The 17,360-nt window shown below is 33.5% G+C and overlaps 1 protein-coding gene across 1 annotated transcript; it reads left to right on the plus strand.

Annotated features, from left to right (window-relative positions):
* The first annotated feature begins 329 nt into the window (after positions 1 to 329).
* On the plus strand, positions 330 to 4,597 carry LOC143063861 (ceramide kinase 1-like). The gene is made up of 8 exons (XM_076236280.1): positions 330 to 451; positions 576 to 746; positions 986 to 1,108; positions 1,303 to 1,366; positions 1,708 to 2,075; positions 2,985 to 3,194; positions 3,598 to 3,782; positions 4,056 to 4,597. The coding sequence occupies exons 1-8, from the start codon at positions 367 to 369 to the stop codon at positions 4,263 to 4,265; spliced, it is 1,416 nt and encodes a 471-aa protein (XP_076092395.1). The 5' UTR covers positions 330 to 366; the 3' UTR covers positions 4,266 to 4,597.
* Positions 4,598 to 17,360: the final 12,763 nt, after the last annotated feature.

The following is a 17,360-nucleotide window of genomic DNA, read 5'->3' on the forward strand; positions in this document are numbered from 1 at the left end:
TTTAACCACTGGTATATTAAAAGTTAAATAAACTGTTTATACAAAACACTGGCCTGTATCAATGTTTATTTTTCCTTATATCTTTTTTTTTCACTCTCTTTTTTTTCTCAACAACCATTTACAGTTATAATAATTATTTCCTAATGTAAGAAATGCTTGCACGTGTATATTTTGTGCATATATTCAACTGTTAAATATATCCGGTTTACTACTCCCACATTCTAAGTAATGTTTTATATAGGTTTTCCGGATCAAATTCTATTTTTAAATCTGGAAATCACCGACATGTCACATATATGTAACTTAATTTTCGTGGCCACTTCATTTTAACATCGTACTTGCTTATAATTGTACAAACAAATAAAAATGTTTCATTTTGATCACAAATTCGTCAACGTAAGCGTATGTGAGGGAGTCATGACTTTAGCAACACCAGATAATGATATACTTGGTAAGAAGCTTAAGCATATGAAAGCTAAATTAAAAAATACTTTAGAAATCATCTGTTTTTATTTGCGTTTCTTCATCTCATGTTTCTATATTTTTTTTTTAATACTTGCATATATTTTTTTCAGTATCAATTGAAATTCGCCACATGTTGAAGGTGAGTAAGAAAGATGGAAACTTGACCGTTTATTATGTGGAGAAGAAGAAGAACAAAACTTTAAACATGAGGACGATCTCTCTGGAAGCTGACTTTGAGGATATACAAAATCTGTATTGTGATTTGGATGTTAAATTCAAAGGTAATTCAGTCAAAATGCACTATTCAATGTTGAAAACAATAGTCGTGTTTATTTTTTATCTGACATGTTCCAATAAATTAGGTTGATTAAAAGGTATAATTGTTTATTTACTTAATTTGTTCAGGTAAATATACATATATACATTGTAAATTATAATTCTATCTATAAAAAAAAAATCTTAAAAAATAATATTTGATTATATAACTCAATATAAATAGATGCATATTTAATTACTACAGGTCGTCCAAAACGTTTGTTAGTAATCATCAATCCTAACGCTGGAAAGAAGAGGGGAATTAAGGTGTATAAAAAGGTCGCAGATTCTCTGTTTCAACTTTGTGGTGTTAAATTGGACATAATTGGTAAGTCTGACAATATTTGTACAAGACTTAATTTTAAAGCAGTAATGTAAAACTAGTATTAAATTGTATCATATTTAATTGTATATATTTCTTTTATGATTTAACGGTATGCTTTTCCTTTTGCATGGTTGCTCTAATCCTGTGAATATTTTTTCGTTGTGACCTGTTTTTCATTTCTTATAATTTTATTTTAGTAACAAATAGACAAAATGAACCCACGGAGATTTTGAAGAACTACGACCTTTCAAAGATAGACGGGTACGTGTGGTGTTTAACATTAAAGAAATAAATTTAAAAAAGATACTGTTTGTTAAAGTAGATAAGTATATAAAACAAACATTCAATACCAGCTTACATATTTAAACACGCAACTGTTTATGCAATTTACATTTAGAACAAATTAAATGGAATTTAAATAAGAGCTGCACTATTTTAACTATGATATTTGCAGATCTTTGTTATGTGATAGTTCGATAGATCAGAAAGGCCTTTATTGTTTAAAAGTTTACCTTCAGTTCTTTGTTATGCGATATTTTAATATATCAGAATGGCTTTTATAGAGGTATACCTTTCATTAATTGAGTAAAATTTCTTTATAGGATTGTCACAGTAGGAGGCGATGGACTATATTGTGAGTGTATGAACGGATTGGTCAAGAGAGTACAACGAGACAACAGTGTAAACCTTGATAATCACAACGCTGATATTGTTTCGTCTGCTCTTCCTATTGGCATAATTCCAGCAGGCTCCGGTGACGTCATCGTGCAATATCTCCATGGAACGAGATGTGCACGTACTGCTGTTTTTCACATATTATTAGGAAGCCATGTTGATTCCAATATTGTCAGTGTTCATGCAGGAAGACATTTGTTGTCCTATTCGGCCTTAGTTCTTGGATTTGGACTGTTTGGTGATATGATGCACGACTGTGAAAAGTTTAGATGGATGGGACCTTCCCGATACAACAGTAAGCCATTTTATTTTCAAATAAAAACATTATTTAGATTTTTCTGTATTTTTAATTATTAATATTTCATTGCTGTTTTGTATTACAGTAAAACAAAAATAGATGTGATATGATTGCCATTGAGACAACTCTCCACAAGAGACCAAATGACACAGAAATTAACAATTATAGGTCACCGTTGACGTACAAGGAATTTTTAGAGTAAAATTTGATGATATTTTTTTTTTCAATTTTGTTTTACAAGGTCAGCTAATAATGTTTATAAGAATACTGTCGCAATAAGTGTTTTAACGTATCCAAATTCAAGACTATTAAATCAAAATGGTGAAGTTGAAATCATCCCTTCGTAAATTTTACGGACGCCATCACGAGTTGGTTGATCGTTATGGAATAACCGTTTCACAAATGATATCGGATATGTTCCTTACGTCGTAACTACAATCCCCTTCCCTTTCATGAATGAGACCTACCGAATTATACCATTTACCGGATTTGTTATTACATAAGCAACACGACGGGTGCCACATGTGAAGCAGGATCTGCTTACCCTACCGGAGCAGCTGAGATCACCCCTAGTTTTTGGTGGGGTTCGTGTTGCTTATTCTTTAGTGTTTTTTGTTGTGTCATGTGTACTATTGTTTGTCTGTTTGTCTTTTTCATTAATAGCCATGGCGTTGTCAGTTTATTTTCGATTTATGAGTTTGACTGTCCCTTTGGTATCTTTCGTCCCTCTTTTACATGAACACATAGGCCAACATAAATGGGAAAATACTCACTAACGTAGAATATGTAGTGTAAAATTGTCCAACAGCTTCTCACAGAATTGATGTCCTTCTATAGTAAAATAAAATAGAAAATAGAAAAGATTTATGTCTAGACCTCCATAATATCTGTAAGCTTCCTTTGTAGTTATTCCATTGGGAAGTATGTTGAAGAGGAGAGAGTTTGATGTAGAAGTGGAGTACTATCCTTTAACACAGAAGGAAACGCCCAAAACAGCACGTCTATATGGGAGACAGATGTCGTTACCAAATGGGTTCTTATCACACTCAAAATTACAGAGAAAGCAAAGAACAAAATCCTCTTCCGATTTGCAGAAAGAAAACTCTGTTAATGAAGGTAAATATGTAACTTTTGCACTATAATAATGAGACTTTGAATTCATAAAGTTAGCTTTAAAAAAAAATTATTATATAAAGGAAAAAAACGTTATCAGAATTATTTAATTTTGTATAACATCAAAATATACTGAGAAATAAGTTTTAGCATAGGTTTTTATTTAAAAAAATCAACTTTAAAATTTTCATAGTTGCAGAAATGGATTTTAAATAAATCTTTTTGTCGAAGTAAAAAATAAACCTGGTGGTTTATGGTTTATTTTCGTTTTTACAATGATTTATTTATGATATTGTTATGTTTAGAGAAGTATGAAATGTAAAATATGTATTCCTTCACTTCTTTTTCTAAGTATATGATAAATAAATCATTAATGAAAATTTAAATAAGACCATTTTGTTTCCAGATTTGGTCAAAGAAGAAGGCAGGATATATGCAGTCGATTCCCATGCTATTATGATGAAAGAAAAATACGGGAGAATGACGCCTCATTTTGGTCAAAATTCCCTGATGGTGTATACCACACACAAATGTACATTACCAGACCACGTGTCTCAGCTTACTAAAGTTAAAAAAGAAAAACCAGATTGTGTATGTATATTTCATTTAATAGAATAAAATATCAGAAATTATTTCAATAATGTTGACATGAAACAAATTATTTTACATGCAGACAAATTATAAAAAATAATTTTATCAAATGTCAATACATGTGTTGTTTTAAAGCAATGTAAACGTAAATGTCATTGTTTAACAGATGATGCATTAATTCAACAAATATCACATAATTGTCAATTATTAAAATTTTACTGTTCTTGATAAATTTTATCATTTCATTGATATATAATGTGTCTTATTTTTCAGTATGATTACAAATTCGTCAGCAAACAGGAAGTATCCGGCTACAGAGTTAAGTTGCTGAATGCCACTGTAAATACAGCTGGTAACAACAAGGAACTTCAGAAAGACTATTACATCAACTGTGATGGAGAATGTATTCGATTAAAAGAACCCGTATTTAATGTTAAATTGCATAGAAACGCAGTGAAATTTTTTGGAGACTTTGCAGACTGAGACGACAATGACCCTGAATATTGTTGGAGACTTTCCAGATTGAGACGACAATCCCATATGTCGTGACTTATGAATTTGACATAAACAGTCATATTAAGAACAATCTTTCACACTGGGTGCAAGTAAGATTGGCTCAGAGAAAACATACCATCATAATCTGACATATAATCAGTAAGCAGAATACATGGTGGTTAGTGGATATAGAAACGTTTATGTATAATTGTTGAAAACATACAATTGGTCATGAGTGTTACAATTTGTTCTGGTGATGAACTTTGATTGCCTTTTGTTTTCAAATAAAAATTGTACGAAATAAAACTTTATTATCAGTATCAATAGTTTGTATGTATCATATCATGCTTGATTTTGTTTTACGGTGTTTGTAACTGTTTTTCTTTGTTTTAGCCAAGCTTTTGGGTAGATATATTTTAACTTCTTCTGTGCTAAATGTTGGCAGAATCTGCGTGGAAATCTTGTTATTCGTTTAATTTTATATTATAATTCTGGTGGATTGACTTTTGTCTTTTTTCTAACCTGTGTGATGTTTTGGTTCACTCTATTTGCCAACCTTGAATCAATCAATATTCTGAGTTGTAGGGTAAACGTAGCCGAGACAACAACGTTACGAAACAATACTAAATGTGTATCTTGTTTATGAGGTCTTAAAACAGCTTTGTGTATAAGATAAATATATATATTATATACTATGCTATGCTCTAAAAGGTCCCCTTTCTAGAAGTTTTTAATGGTGACGGTACTCCATATTCATCCTTATTTATCTGAAAGGATTTAAACAAGGTACGGAAAAAAATCAACAAAATAAAAACTGAAGTTATACAATACCAGAAACTAATAATGTGATATTAGTAAATTTCGACGAAAATCAACGCCATAATCAGTAACATAACTACACGATCTAACAACGCCACAATCAGTAACATAACTACACGATCTAACAACGCCACAACCAGGAACATAACTACACGATCTAACAACGCCACAACCAGTAACATAACTACACGATCTAATCAACGCCACAACCAGTAACATAACTACACGATCTAACAACGCAACAACCAGTAACATAACTACACGATCTAACAACGCCACAACCAGTAACATAACTACACGATCTAACAACGCCACAATCTGTAACATAACTACACGATCTAACAACGCCACAATCAGTAACATAACTACACGATCTAACAACGCCACAATCAGTAACATAACTACACGATCTAATCAACGCCACAATCAGTAACATAACTACACGATCTAACAACGCCACAATCAGTAACATAACTGCACGATCTAACAACGCCACAATCAGTAACATAACTACACGATCTAACAACGCCATAATCAGTAACATAATTACACGATCTAACAACGCCACAATCAGTAACATAACTACACGATCTAACAACGCCACAATCAGTAACATAACTACACGATCTAACAACGTCACAATCAGTAACATAACTACACGATCTAATAACGCCACAATCTGTAACATAACTACACGATCTAACAACGCCACAATCAGTAACATAACTACACGATCTAACAACGCCACAATCAGTAACATAACTACACGATCTAATCAACGTCACAATCAGTAACATAACTACACGATCTAATCAACGCCACAATCAGTAACATAACTACACGATCTAACAACGCCACAATCAGTAACATAACTACACGATCTAACAACGCCACAATCAGTAACATAATTACACGATCTAACAACGCCACAATCTGTAACATAACTACACGATCTAACAACGATCTAACAACGCCACAATCAGTAACATAACTACACGATCTAACAACGCCACAATCTGTAACATAATTACACGATCTAATAACGCCACAATCTGTAACATAACTACACGATCTAACAACGCCACAATCAGTAACATAACTACACGATCTAACAACGCCACAATCAGTAACATAATTACACGATCTAACAACGCCACAATCTGTAACATAACTACACGATCTAACAACGTCACAATCAGTAACATAACTACACGATCTAATCAACGCCATAATCAGTAATATAACTACACGATCTAATCAACGCCATAATCAGTAACATAACTACACGATCTAACAACGCCACAATCAGTAACATAACTACACGATCTAACAACGCCACAATCAGTAACATAACTACACGATCTAACAACGCCACAATCAGTAACATAACTACACGATCTAACAACGCCACAATCTGTAACATAACTACACGATCTAACAACGCCACAATCTGTAACATAACTACACGATCTAACAACGCCACAATCAGTAACATAATTACACGATCTAACAACGCCACAATCAGTAACATAACTACAGGATATAATCAACGCCATAATCAGTAACATAACTACACGATCTAACAACGCCACAATCAGTAACATAACTACACGATCTAACAACGCCATAATCAGTAACATAATTACACGATCTAACAACGCCACAATCAGTAACATAACTACACGATCTAACAACGCCACAATCAGTAACATAACTACACGATCTAATCAACACCACAATCAGTAACATAACTACACGATCTAACAACGCCACAATCTGTAACATAACTACACGATCTAATCAACGCCACAATCTGTAACATAACTACACGATCTAATCAACACCACAATCAGTAACATAACTACACGATCTAATCAACGCCACAATCAGTAACATAACTACACGATCTAACAACGCCACAATCTGTAACATAACTACACGATCTAACAACGCCACAATCAGTAACATAACTACACGATCTAATCAACGCCACAATCAGTAACATAATTACACGATCTAACAACGCCACAATCAGTAACATAACTACACGATCTAATCAACGCCATAATCAGTAACATAACTACACGATCTAACAACGCCACAATCTGTAACATAACTACACGATCTAACAACGCCACAATCAGTAACATAACTACACGATCTAATCAACGCCACAATCAGTAACATAATTACACGATCTAACAACGCCACAATCAGTAACATAACTACACGATCTAATCAACGCCATAATCAGTAACATAACTACACGATCTAATCAACGTCACAATCTGTAACATAACTACACGATCTAACAACGCCACAATCTGTAACATAACTACACGATCTAACAACGCCACAATCTGTAACATAACTACACGATCTAACAACGCCACAATCAGTAACATAACTACACGATCTAACAACGCTACAATCAGTAACATAATTACACGATCTAACAACGCCACAATCAGTAACATAACTACACGATCTAATAACGCCACAATCAGTAACATAACTACACGATCTAATCAACGCCACAATCAGTAACATAACTACACGATCTAACAACGCCACAATCAGTAACATAACTACACGATCTAATCAACGCCACAATCAGTAACATAACTACACGATCTAACAACGCCACAATCAGTAACAAAACTACACGATCTAACAACGCCACAATCAGTAACATAACTACACGATCTAATCAACACCACAATCAGTAACATAACTACACGATCTAACAACGCCACAATCTGTAACATAACTACACGATCTAACAACGCCACAATCAGTAACATAATTACACGATCTAATCAACGCCACAATCAGTAACATAACTACACGATCTAACAACGCCACAATCAGTAACATAACTACACGTTCTAACAGCGCCACAATCTGTAACATAACTACACGATCTAACAACGCCACAATCAGTAACATAACTACACGATCTAACAACGCCACAATCAGTTACATAACTACACGATCTAACAACGCCACAATCAGTAACATAACTACACGATCTAACAACGCCACAATCAGTAACATAACTACACGATCTAACAACGCCACAATCAGTAACATAACTACACGATCTAATCAACGTCACAATCAGTAACATAACTACACGATCTAACAATGCCACAATCAGTAACATAACTACACGATCTAACAACGCCACAATCAGTAACATAACTACACGATCTAACAACGCCACAATCAGTAACATAACTACACGATCTAACAACGCCACAATCTGTAACATAACTACACGATCTAACAACGCCACAATCTGTAACATAACTACACGATCTAACAACGCCACAATCAGTAACATAATTACACGATCTAACAACGCCACAATCAGTAACATAACTACACGATATAATCAACGCCATAATCAGTAACATAACTACACGATCTAACAACGCCACAATCAGTAACATAACTACACGATCTAACAACGCCATAATCAGTAACATAATTACACGATCTAACAACGCCACAATCAGTAACATAACTACACGATCTAACAACGCCACAATCAGTAACATAACTACACGATCTAATCAACACCACAATCAGTAACATAACTACACGATCTAACAACGCCACAATCTGTAACATAACTACACGATCTAATCAACGCCACAATCTGTAACATAACTACACGATCTAATCAACACCACAATCAGTAACATAACTACACGATCTAATCAACGCCACAATCAGTAACATAACTACACGATCTAACAACGCCACAATCTGTAACATAACTACACGATCTAACAACGCCACAATCAGTAACATAACTACACGATCTAATCAACGCCACAATCAGTAACATAATTACACGATCTAACAACGCCACAATCAGTAACATAACTACACGATCTAATCAACGCCATAATCAGTAACATAACTACACGATCTAACAACGCCACAATCTGAATCATAACTACACGATCTAACAACGCCACAATCAGTAACATAACTACACGATCTAATCAACGCCACAATCAGTAACATAATTACACGATCTAACAACGCCAAAATCAGTAACATAACTACACGATCTAATCAACGCCATAATCAGTAACATAACTACACGATCTAACAACGCCACAATCAGTAACATAACTACACGATCTAACAACGCCACAATCTGTAACATAAATACACGATCTAACAACGCCACAATCAGTAACATAACTACACGATCTAATAACGCCACAATCAGTAACATAACTACACGATCTAACAACGCCACAATCAGTAACATAACTACACGATCTAACAACGCCACAATCAGTAAAATAACTACACGATCTAACAACGCCACAATCTGTAACATAACTACACGATCTAACAACGCCACAATCAGTAACATAACTACACGATCTAACAACGCCACAATCAGTAACATAACTACACGATCTAACAACGCCACAATCAGTAACATAACTACACGTTCTAACAACGCCACAATCAGTAACATAACTACACGATCTAACAACGCCACAATCAGTAACATAACTACACGATCTAACAACGCCACAATCTGTAACATAACTACACGATCTAACAACGCCACAATCAGTAACATAACTACACGATCTAACAACGCCACAATCAGTAACATAATTACACGATCTAACAACGCCACAATCAGTAACATAACTACACGATCTAACAACGCCACAATCAGTAACATAACTACACGATCTAATCAACGCCACAATCAGTAACATAACTACACGATCTAACAACGCCACAATCAGTAACATAACTACACGATCTAATCAACGCCACAATCAGTAACATAACTACACGATCTAACAACGCCACAATCAGTAACATAACTACACGATCTAACAACGCCACAATCAGTAACATAACTACACGATCTAACAAGGCCACAATCAGTAACATAACTACACGATCTAATCAACGCCACAATCAGTAACATAACTACACGATCTAACAACGCCACAATCTGTAACATAACTACACGATCTAACAACGCCACAATCAGTAACATAATTACACGATCTAATCAACGCCACAATCAGTAACATAACTACACGATCTAACAACGCCACAATCAGTAACATAACTACACGATCTAACAGCGCCACAATCTGTAACATAACTACACGATCTAACAACGCCACAATCAGTAACATAACTACACGATCTAACAACGCCACAATCAGTAACATAACTACACGATCTAACAACGCCACAATCAGTAACATAACTACACGATCTAACAACGCCACAATCAGTAACATAACTACACGATCTAATCAACGTCACAATCAGTAACATAACTACACGATCTAACAACGCCACAATCAGTAACATAATTACACGATCTAACAACGCCACAATCAGTAACATAACTACACGATCTAACAACGCCACAATCAGTAACATAATTACACGATCTAACAACGCCACAATCAGTAACATAACTACACGATCTAATAACGCCACAGTCTGTAACATAACTACACGATCTAACAACGCCACAATTAGTAACATAATTACACGATCTAACAACGCCACAATCAGTAACATAACTACACGATCTAATCAACGTCACAATCAGTTACATAACTACACGATCTAATCAACGTCACAATCAGTAACATAACTACACGATCTAACAACGCCACAATCAGTAACATAACTACACGATCTAATAACGCCACAATCTGTAACATAACTACACGATCTAACAACGCCACAATCAGTAACATAATTACACGATTTAACAACGCCACAATCAGTAACATAACTACACGATCTAATCAACGTCACAATCAGTAACATAACTACACGATCTAATCAACGTCACAATCAGTAACATAACTACACGATCTAATCAACGTCACAATCAGTAACATAACTACACGATCTAACAACGTCACAATCAGTAACATAACTACACGATCTAATCAACGTCACAATCTGTAACATAACTACACGATCTAACAACGCCACAATCTGTAACATAACTACACGATCTAACAACGCCACAATCTGTAACATAACTACACGATCTAACAACGTCACAATCAGTAACATAACTACACGATCTAACAACGCCACAATCAGTAACATAACTACACGATCTAACAACGCCACAATCAGTAACATAATTACACGATCTAACAACGCCACAATCAGTAACATAACTACACGATCTAACAACGCCACAATCAGTTACATAACTACACGATCTAACAACGCCACAATCAGTAACATAACTACACGATCTAACAACGCCACAATCAGTAACATAACTACACGATCTAATCAACGTCACAATCAGTAACATAACTACACGATCTAATCAACGTCACAGTCAGTAACATAACTACACGATCTAATAACGCCACAATCAGTAACATAACTACACGATCTAACAACGTCACAATCAGTAACATAACTACACGATCTAATCAACGTCACAATCTGTAACATAACTACTACACGATCTAACAACGCCACAATCAGTAACATAACTACACGATCTAATCAACGCCACAATCAGTAACATAATTACACGATCTAACAACGCCACAATCAGTAACATAACTACACGATCTCACAACGCCACAATCAGTAACATAATTACACGATCTAACAACGCCACAACCAGTAACATAACTACACGATCTAACAACGCCACAATCAGTAACATAACTACACGATCTAACAACGCCACAATCAGTAACATAACTACACAATCTAATCAACGCCACAATCAGTAACATAATGACACGATCTAACAACGCCACAATCAGTAACATAACTACACGATCTCACAACGCCACAATCAGTAACATAATTACACGATCTAACAACGCCACAACCAGTTACATAACTACACGATCTAACAACGCCACAATCAGTAACATAACTACACGATCTAACAACGCCACAATCAGTAACATAACTACACGATCTAATCAACGTCACAATCAGTAACATTACTACACGATCTAATCAACGTCACAATCAGTAACATAACTACACGATCTAACAACGCCACAATCAGTAACATAACTACACGGTCTAACAACGCCACAATCAGTAACATAACTACACGATCTAACAACGCCACAATCTGTAACATAACTACACGATCTTACAACGCCACAATCAGTAACATAACTACACGATCTAACAACGCCACAATCAGTAACATAACTACACGATCTAACAACGCCACAATCTGTAACATAACTACACGATCTAACAACGTCACAATCAGTAACATAACTACACGATCTAACAACGCCACAATCAGTAACATAACTACACGATCTAACAACGCCACAATCTGTAACATAACTACACGATCTAATCAACGTCACAATCAGTAACATAACTACACGATCTAACGCTATGCATAAATGATACCAGCTAACTACACAGATGTATACGTCCAACCAACATGTATACATCCGCCATATAAAAAAAAACAGATTTGTACTGTGGACCAAAAGAAAAAAAGCAAACGATTACTATGGACTAAAAAAACAAATATATACGACCGACCAAAATGGACAGATTCTTCTTCGACCAACCACAATATCAGATGTTTACGTTCAACCAAGAAATATCAGACGCATATGTCTTGCCAGCAAAAGAATTCAAACTTTTAGTAACGTCATTGATAATAACGGAATGGTATTTTTACCATGCTTCACATTTCAATAGGAAACATAAAGAAAAAAGAAAAACGTACAAATGGTAATTTTGAAGACACCTATTGTAGTCGTGTCTTATACAGTACATGTAGCTCTAGGTGATAAGAGTGGATGTAAACCCAAAAAAGAAAGATTTGAAGGTTATTTATTTATTTATTTGTTTTGCCTTAAAGTTTCCCGTTATGTGTTTTAAATTATAAGAAGACTGCAACTTGTAAAACCAACAAAAAATGCAGTATCTGTTTATTTGGTTTGAATCAGGCATTACTTCATTAGGAAGTGTAATACATTGTGATTTATCTAAAAGATTTTCAAACGCGTAGTTATATTTGGTATTTCGAACACTTCATTGCTATTTAATATATTACAACTTTATAATTTAGATGTATCATTATAGACTGAAGTGCTAAACTTGAAACTACCTTTGAACTTGTTTATTTTTGTATCAATTACAGAATAATTGGAAATTTTCAAACTGTAATTTTACATTTATTATTTCCCAAGGAATTGTTTTAATCATCTCGTAAGTAAAAGTTTAGAACACCAAACAAATATTAAAAAATAAGGATCACGAAAATAATTATCGCAATAACTTTAGTTTTGAGCGTTGTTAGTTGTTTTCGCTTATCTTTGTAACTAATTCAATATTCAGGAATGTCTATCTTGATTTGCTCTATGGATCATCAGCATTTTTTTTTTCGAAGAAATAACTTTTGTTCTTATTTTATCTTGATAACACAAGAGTAAAAAGTTATCAAAGTTACCAGGATTATAATTAGTACGCCAGACGCGCGTTTCGTCGACATAATACTCATCAGTGACGCTCATATTAAAATATTTATAAAGCCAAACAAGTATAAAGGATACTTATAGCCATGGCGTTGCTTTTTCCCTAAACACTGTAATTCTAAATATACAATTTTCGTTTGGTTATATCTTTTAATTGTATTTTCTGTTTCACTGGTGCAAATTATGAGTTTATTTACAACCACTGGGTCGATGCCACTTCTGGTGGAGTTTTAATTTCCCGATGGTATCACCAGCCCAGTAGTCAGCACTTCTGTGTTGCATTGAGTTATCATTGATATGTTCATAATTATAGATTATTTGTTAACAAAACTTTGAATTTTTGAAATACTAAGGCTTTTATACCTCAGGAATAGATTACCTTAGCTGTATTTGGCAAAACTTTTAGGAATTTTTAGTCCTCAATGCACTTTAACTTTGTACTTTATTTGACCTTTTTAACATTTTTGGATTCGAGCGTCACTGTGAGTCTTTTGTAGACGAAACGCGCGTCAGGCATAAAAATAAAATTTCAATCTTGGTATGAGTGGTATCTATAATGAGTTTATGTACCGAAGAATCAGGAAAAGGTTTTTTAAAAAGCCAAAACTACAACACTTATGGTCACTTGTATGTTAACTATAACAACTTCTTCCCTATTTAATATTAACGGTACACCTAAATATGGTAATGATGCGTTATAAAGGAAGCAAGTTCATATTTTTATTGTTGATCACGACAAACTTATATATGGCTCTGTTCCTTCTGGGTACTAAATGGAAAATTTATATGACAACGTATATTATTAACTCAATTTATATTCCATGTTTTCAGGGTTTTTTGTGAAATTTTATTGTTTATAGTTGTTGATTACTAATATATATATATATGTATTATAAAATATTTTTGTTTTTGTTTTTTGGTTTCCTTTTTTTATGTCTTCCCTTCAAATACGTAACATATCTGATTACATTTCACATAGTCTATTAGAAAACAAAAAATTATTTGGCTTTATAAATATTTTGATATGAGCGTCACTGGTGAGTCTTACATGTATGTAGACAAAACGCGAGTCTGGCGTCCTAAATCATAATCCTGGTACCTTTGATAACTGCTGTACACAAAAATTGTCCCATAATATACCAAATATATTGGAAACGTCTCATTTTAATTAATGTATTGATTTCGGGGGGGGGGTAAAAAATTCAACCATGGTCACATAAAAGTGAGCCCCAAGGAAAATTCAAATCGGAAAGTCTCAATCAAAAGTTCTAACACATCAAACAAATAGACAAATGTCATATTCCTGACTTGGTACAATCCTTTTCTGATGTAGATAATAGAGGATTAGGTCTCTCACTTATATGACAGTCGCATAAAATTCCATTACAATCGTGTGTGAACAAAACAAACTGATATGACTGTTAAAAATGCTTAAAAAAGGGGGGGATTCAGCAAATCAATATTTTTTAAAAAATATCTTAATTACTATAAAAAGAAAGACATATGCAGCAAAGAAAAACAAAAATGCACAAAATCAAAAACGGAAGACAATAATACAAAAAACCACCATGACGGGATGTATAAGTACCGAGCAAGGTCAAATCGATATTACCAAGATTATACTAAACAGTAAATGTAATTATTTAGAAAGACAAATTAAAGAAAACATTTACACGTTATTAAGATGATGAACAACATCAATGGCTAGAAATTATAATAAAAAAATTAAAGGCAAGAGCCACGGTTAAGAACATCCTACTCGGTATCACTCGGTATCACCATTTAGAAAGCTTGTGGTTACATTTTATCTATGTATTGTAATGGGTTATTTTCTGTTTTTTCATTTAGGGATATTAAATTTCTTACATTAACACAATCAGATTTAAGGAAGTTTGGATCAGATTTTCTAGAACAGATAAACTTCGAGGGTAACCATTTTCCATAATATTCAAGGGTAGTCTATGGTGGCTCTTTGCCCAGCCATTTCTGTCTCATAAATGTATATAGTATGCACATGCTTTAGATTACATTGAAACAAAACTTTTGATATCGTATATATTTATATAGCTTCTTTAAAAAATAAATGATTTGCAAATGTGTCATAATTATAAATTATGCAATTGTTATTAAATCATTCATGTCTGCAACAGTTATGCGTTTTGCTGAAAAACATTTGGGTATTATGAAAAAAATGGATACATGTAAAATTGTTGGAAACATGTTTAGCAATGGGAATGTAAATGGGACTTTTGTGGAATATTTTTATGCAAAAGAACTTTTTGAACTGCAGTTTACAACAAAATATATAAATAAAACATTAAAAAAGTTTAAGATATAATCAGTTAAAATTTTAAAATAGACGTACAAATGACGGAGAATAAGTTAAAAAGCGGATAGAAAATGCACTATTTCAGTGTAAATTGCGATTTCTTGAAATTCCGACCACAAAATTGTCGTGTTATTGCTGTGAACATTTACGTTTCAAGTATATGATAATATTAGGGCGTTGCTAGGATTCATGTTTGGGTTTAAATCATCTTTATGTCAAAGCACATTAAAAAAATACCAAGTATATGTACTAGCCTACATAGCAAAGGAGATATTCCAACTAGCATATTTGTGAAATTACTAGTCTTTCAAGTTAAAATTATTCGTCTTTTGTTGTTAAAATTACTGGTATGTTTAGTTAATTAACTAGTACTTCTAGTAAGTTTACTTTTTATCGAGTTAGTTTTACTAGAAAGGTTACTAATCCCGGGAACAGTAAGTTCACTTATGTACCTACAGTGATTAATTTTAAAGTGCACTTAGTGCTTGCAAAATACCGAAAAACTTCCACTTTGCAGTATGACTTCGTTACGTTTATAGTTTGTCTTTGCGACACTTTTTCATTCAGCATATAGAGATCAATTTATTTCTTTAGAAAAAAACATAAATTCATTGACCCCGACATTTGACCCTTTAAATTGAAAAATACAGGGGAAATTAGCCCACCTCTTATAGCAATTACATATAAGCGAAAATTATCAATGCATCTTTATATTGATTCAAGTATTACATCTGACTATAAATAAATTCTAAAAAATGCATCATCATCAAGGAAGTGACAAAAAATGTTTCTTCCGAAAATCATAAAATACTGGAACTTTTTATGTTAGATGGCGTTGTTTAAATTTTATCTCTTACCAATGCAGTTACGTCGAACTATTGCAAGAAAACCATGGTAATCTAAAATGAAATATTTAATAGAAATAGAAACATCTTAATTCTAGTTGATGATGATTAAAGTGATATGATGCTAAAGAAAGCTTATTATATAGTTCATTAAGTGTCTTCAATAGGAACACCCGACATTAAAATGAATGAGAACGCGCTCATATTGAATAGAAATCAGCAGGAACACCATACACAAAAAAAAAAACAATGATAACACCCACTTCTTAAAGTAACTTTTATGATGAACGCCAGAAACCAAAAAAGTAAGAAGTAAAATAACAAAAATACTGAACTGAGAGGAAAATCAATTCGGAAAGTCCATAATCACATGGCAAAATCAAATAACAAAACGCATAAAAAACGAATGGACAAGAACTGTCTTATTCCTGAATTAAAAAGAATGTGTTCTTTTTTAAATAAATGCCTTTGGCATTTAAATGTACTCTTAGATTATCTCCAACACTAGAATAATCCGAACGCGTACTTCTTGGGGTAACTTCATCAGTAACAACATACACCCGAACAA

This window comes from Mytilus galloprovincialis, chromosome 1 (assembly GCF_965363235.1).
Source record: "Mytilus galloprovincialis chromosome 1, xbMytGall1.hap1.1, whole genome shotgun sequence".
Taxonomy (NCBI): Eukaryota; Metazoa; Mollusca; class Bivalvia; order Mytilida; family Mytilidae; genus Mytilus; species Mytilus galloprovincialis.

Coding starts and splice junctions, on each gene's coding strand:
- LOC143063861 (XM_076236280.1), top strand. CDS start 367: ATGTTTCATTTTGATCACAAATTCGTCAACGTAAGCGTATGTGAGGGA. Junction 1,109..1,302: donor TGTTAAATTGGACATAATTG/GTAAGTCTGACA, acceptor ATTTTATTTTAG/TAACAAATAGACAAAATGAA. Junction 2,076..2,984: donor GGGACCTTCCCGATACAACA/GTAAGCCATTTT, acceptor CTTCCTTTGTAG/TTATTCCATTGGGAAGTATG.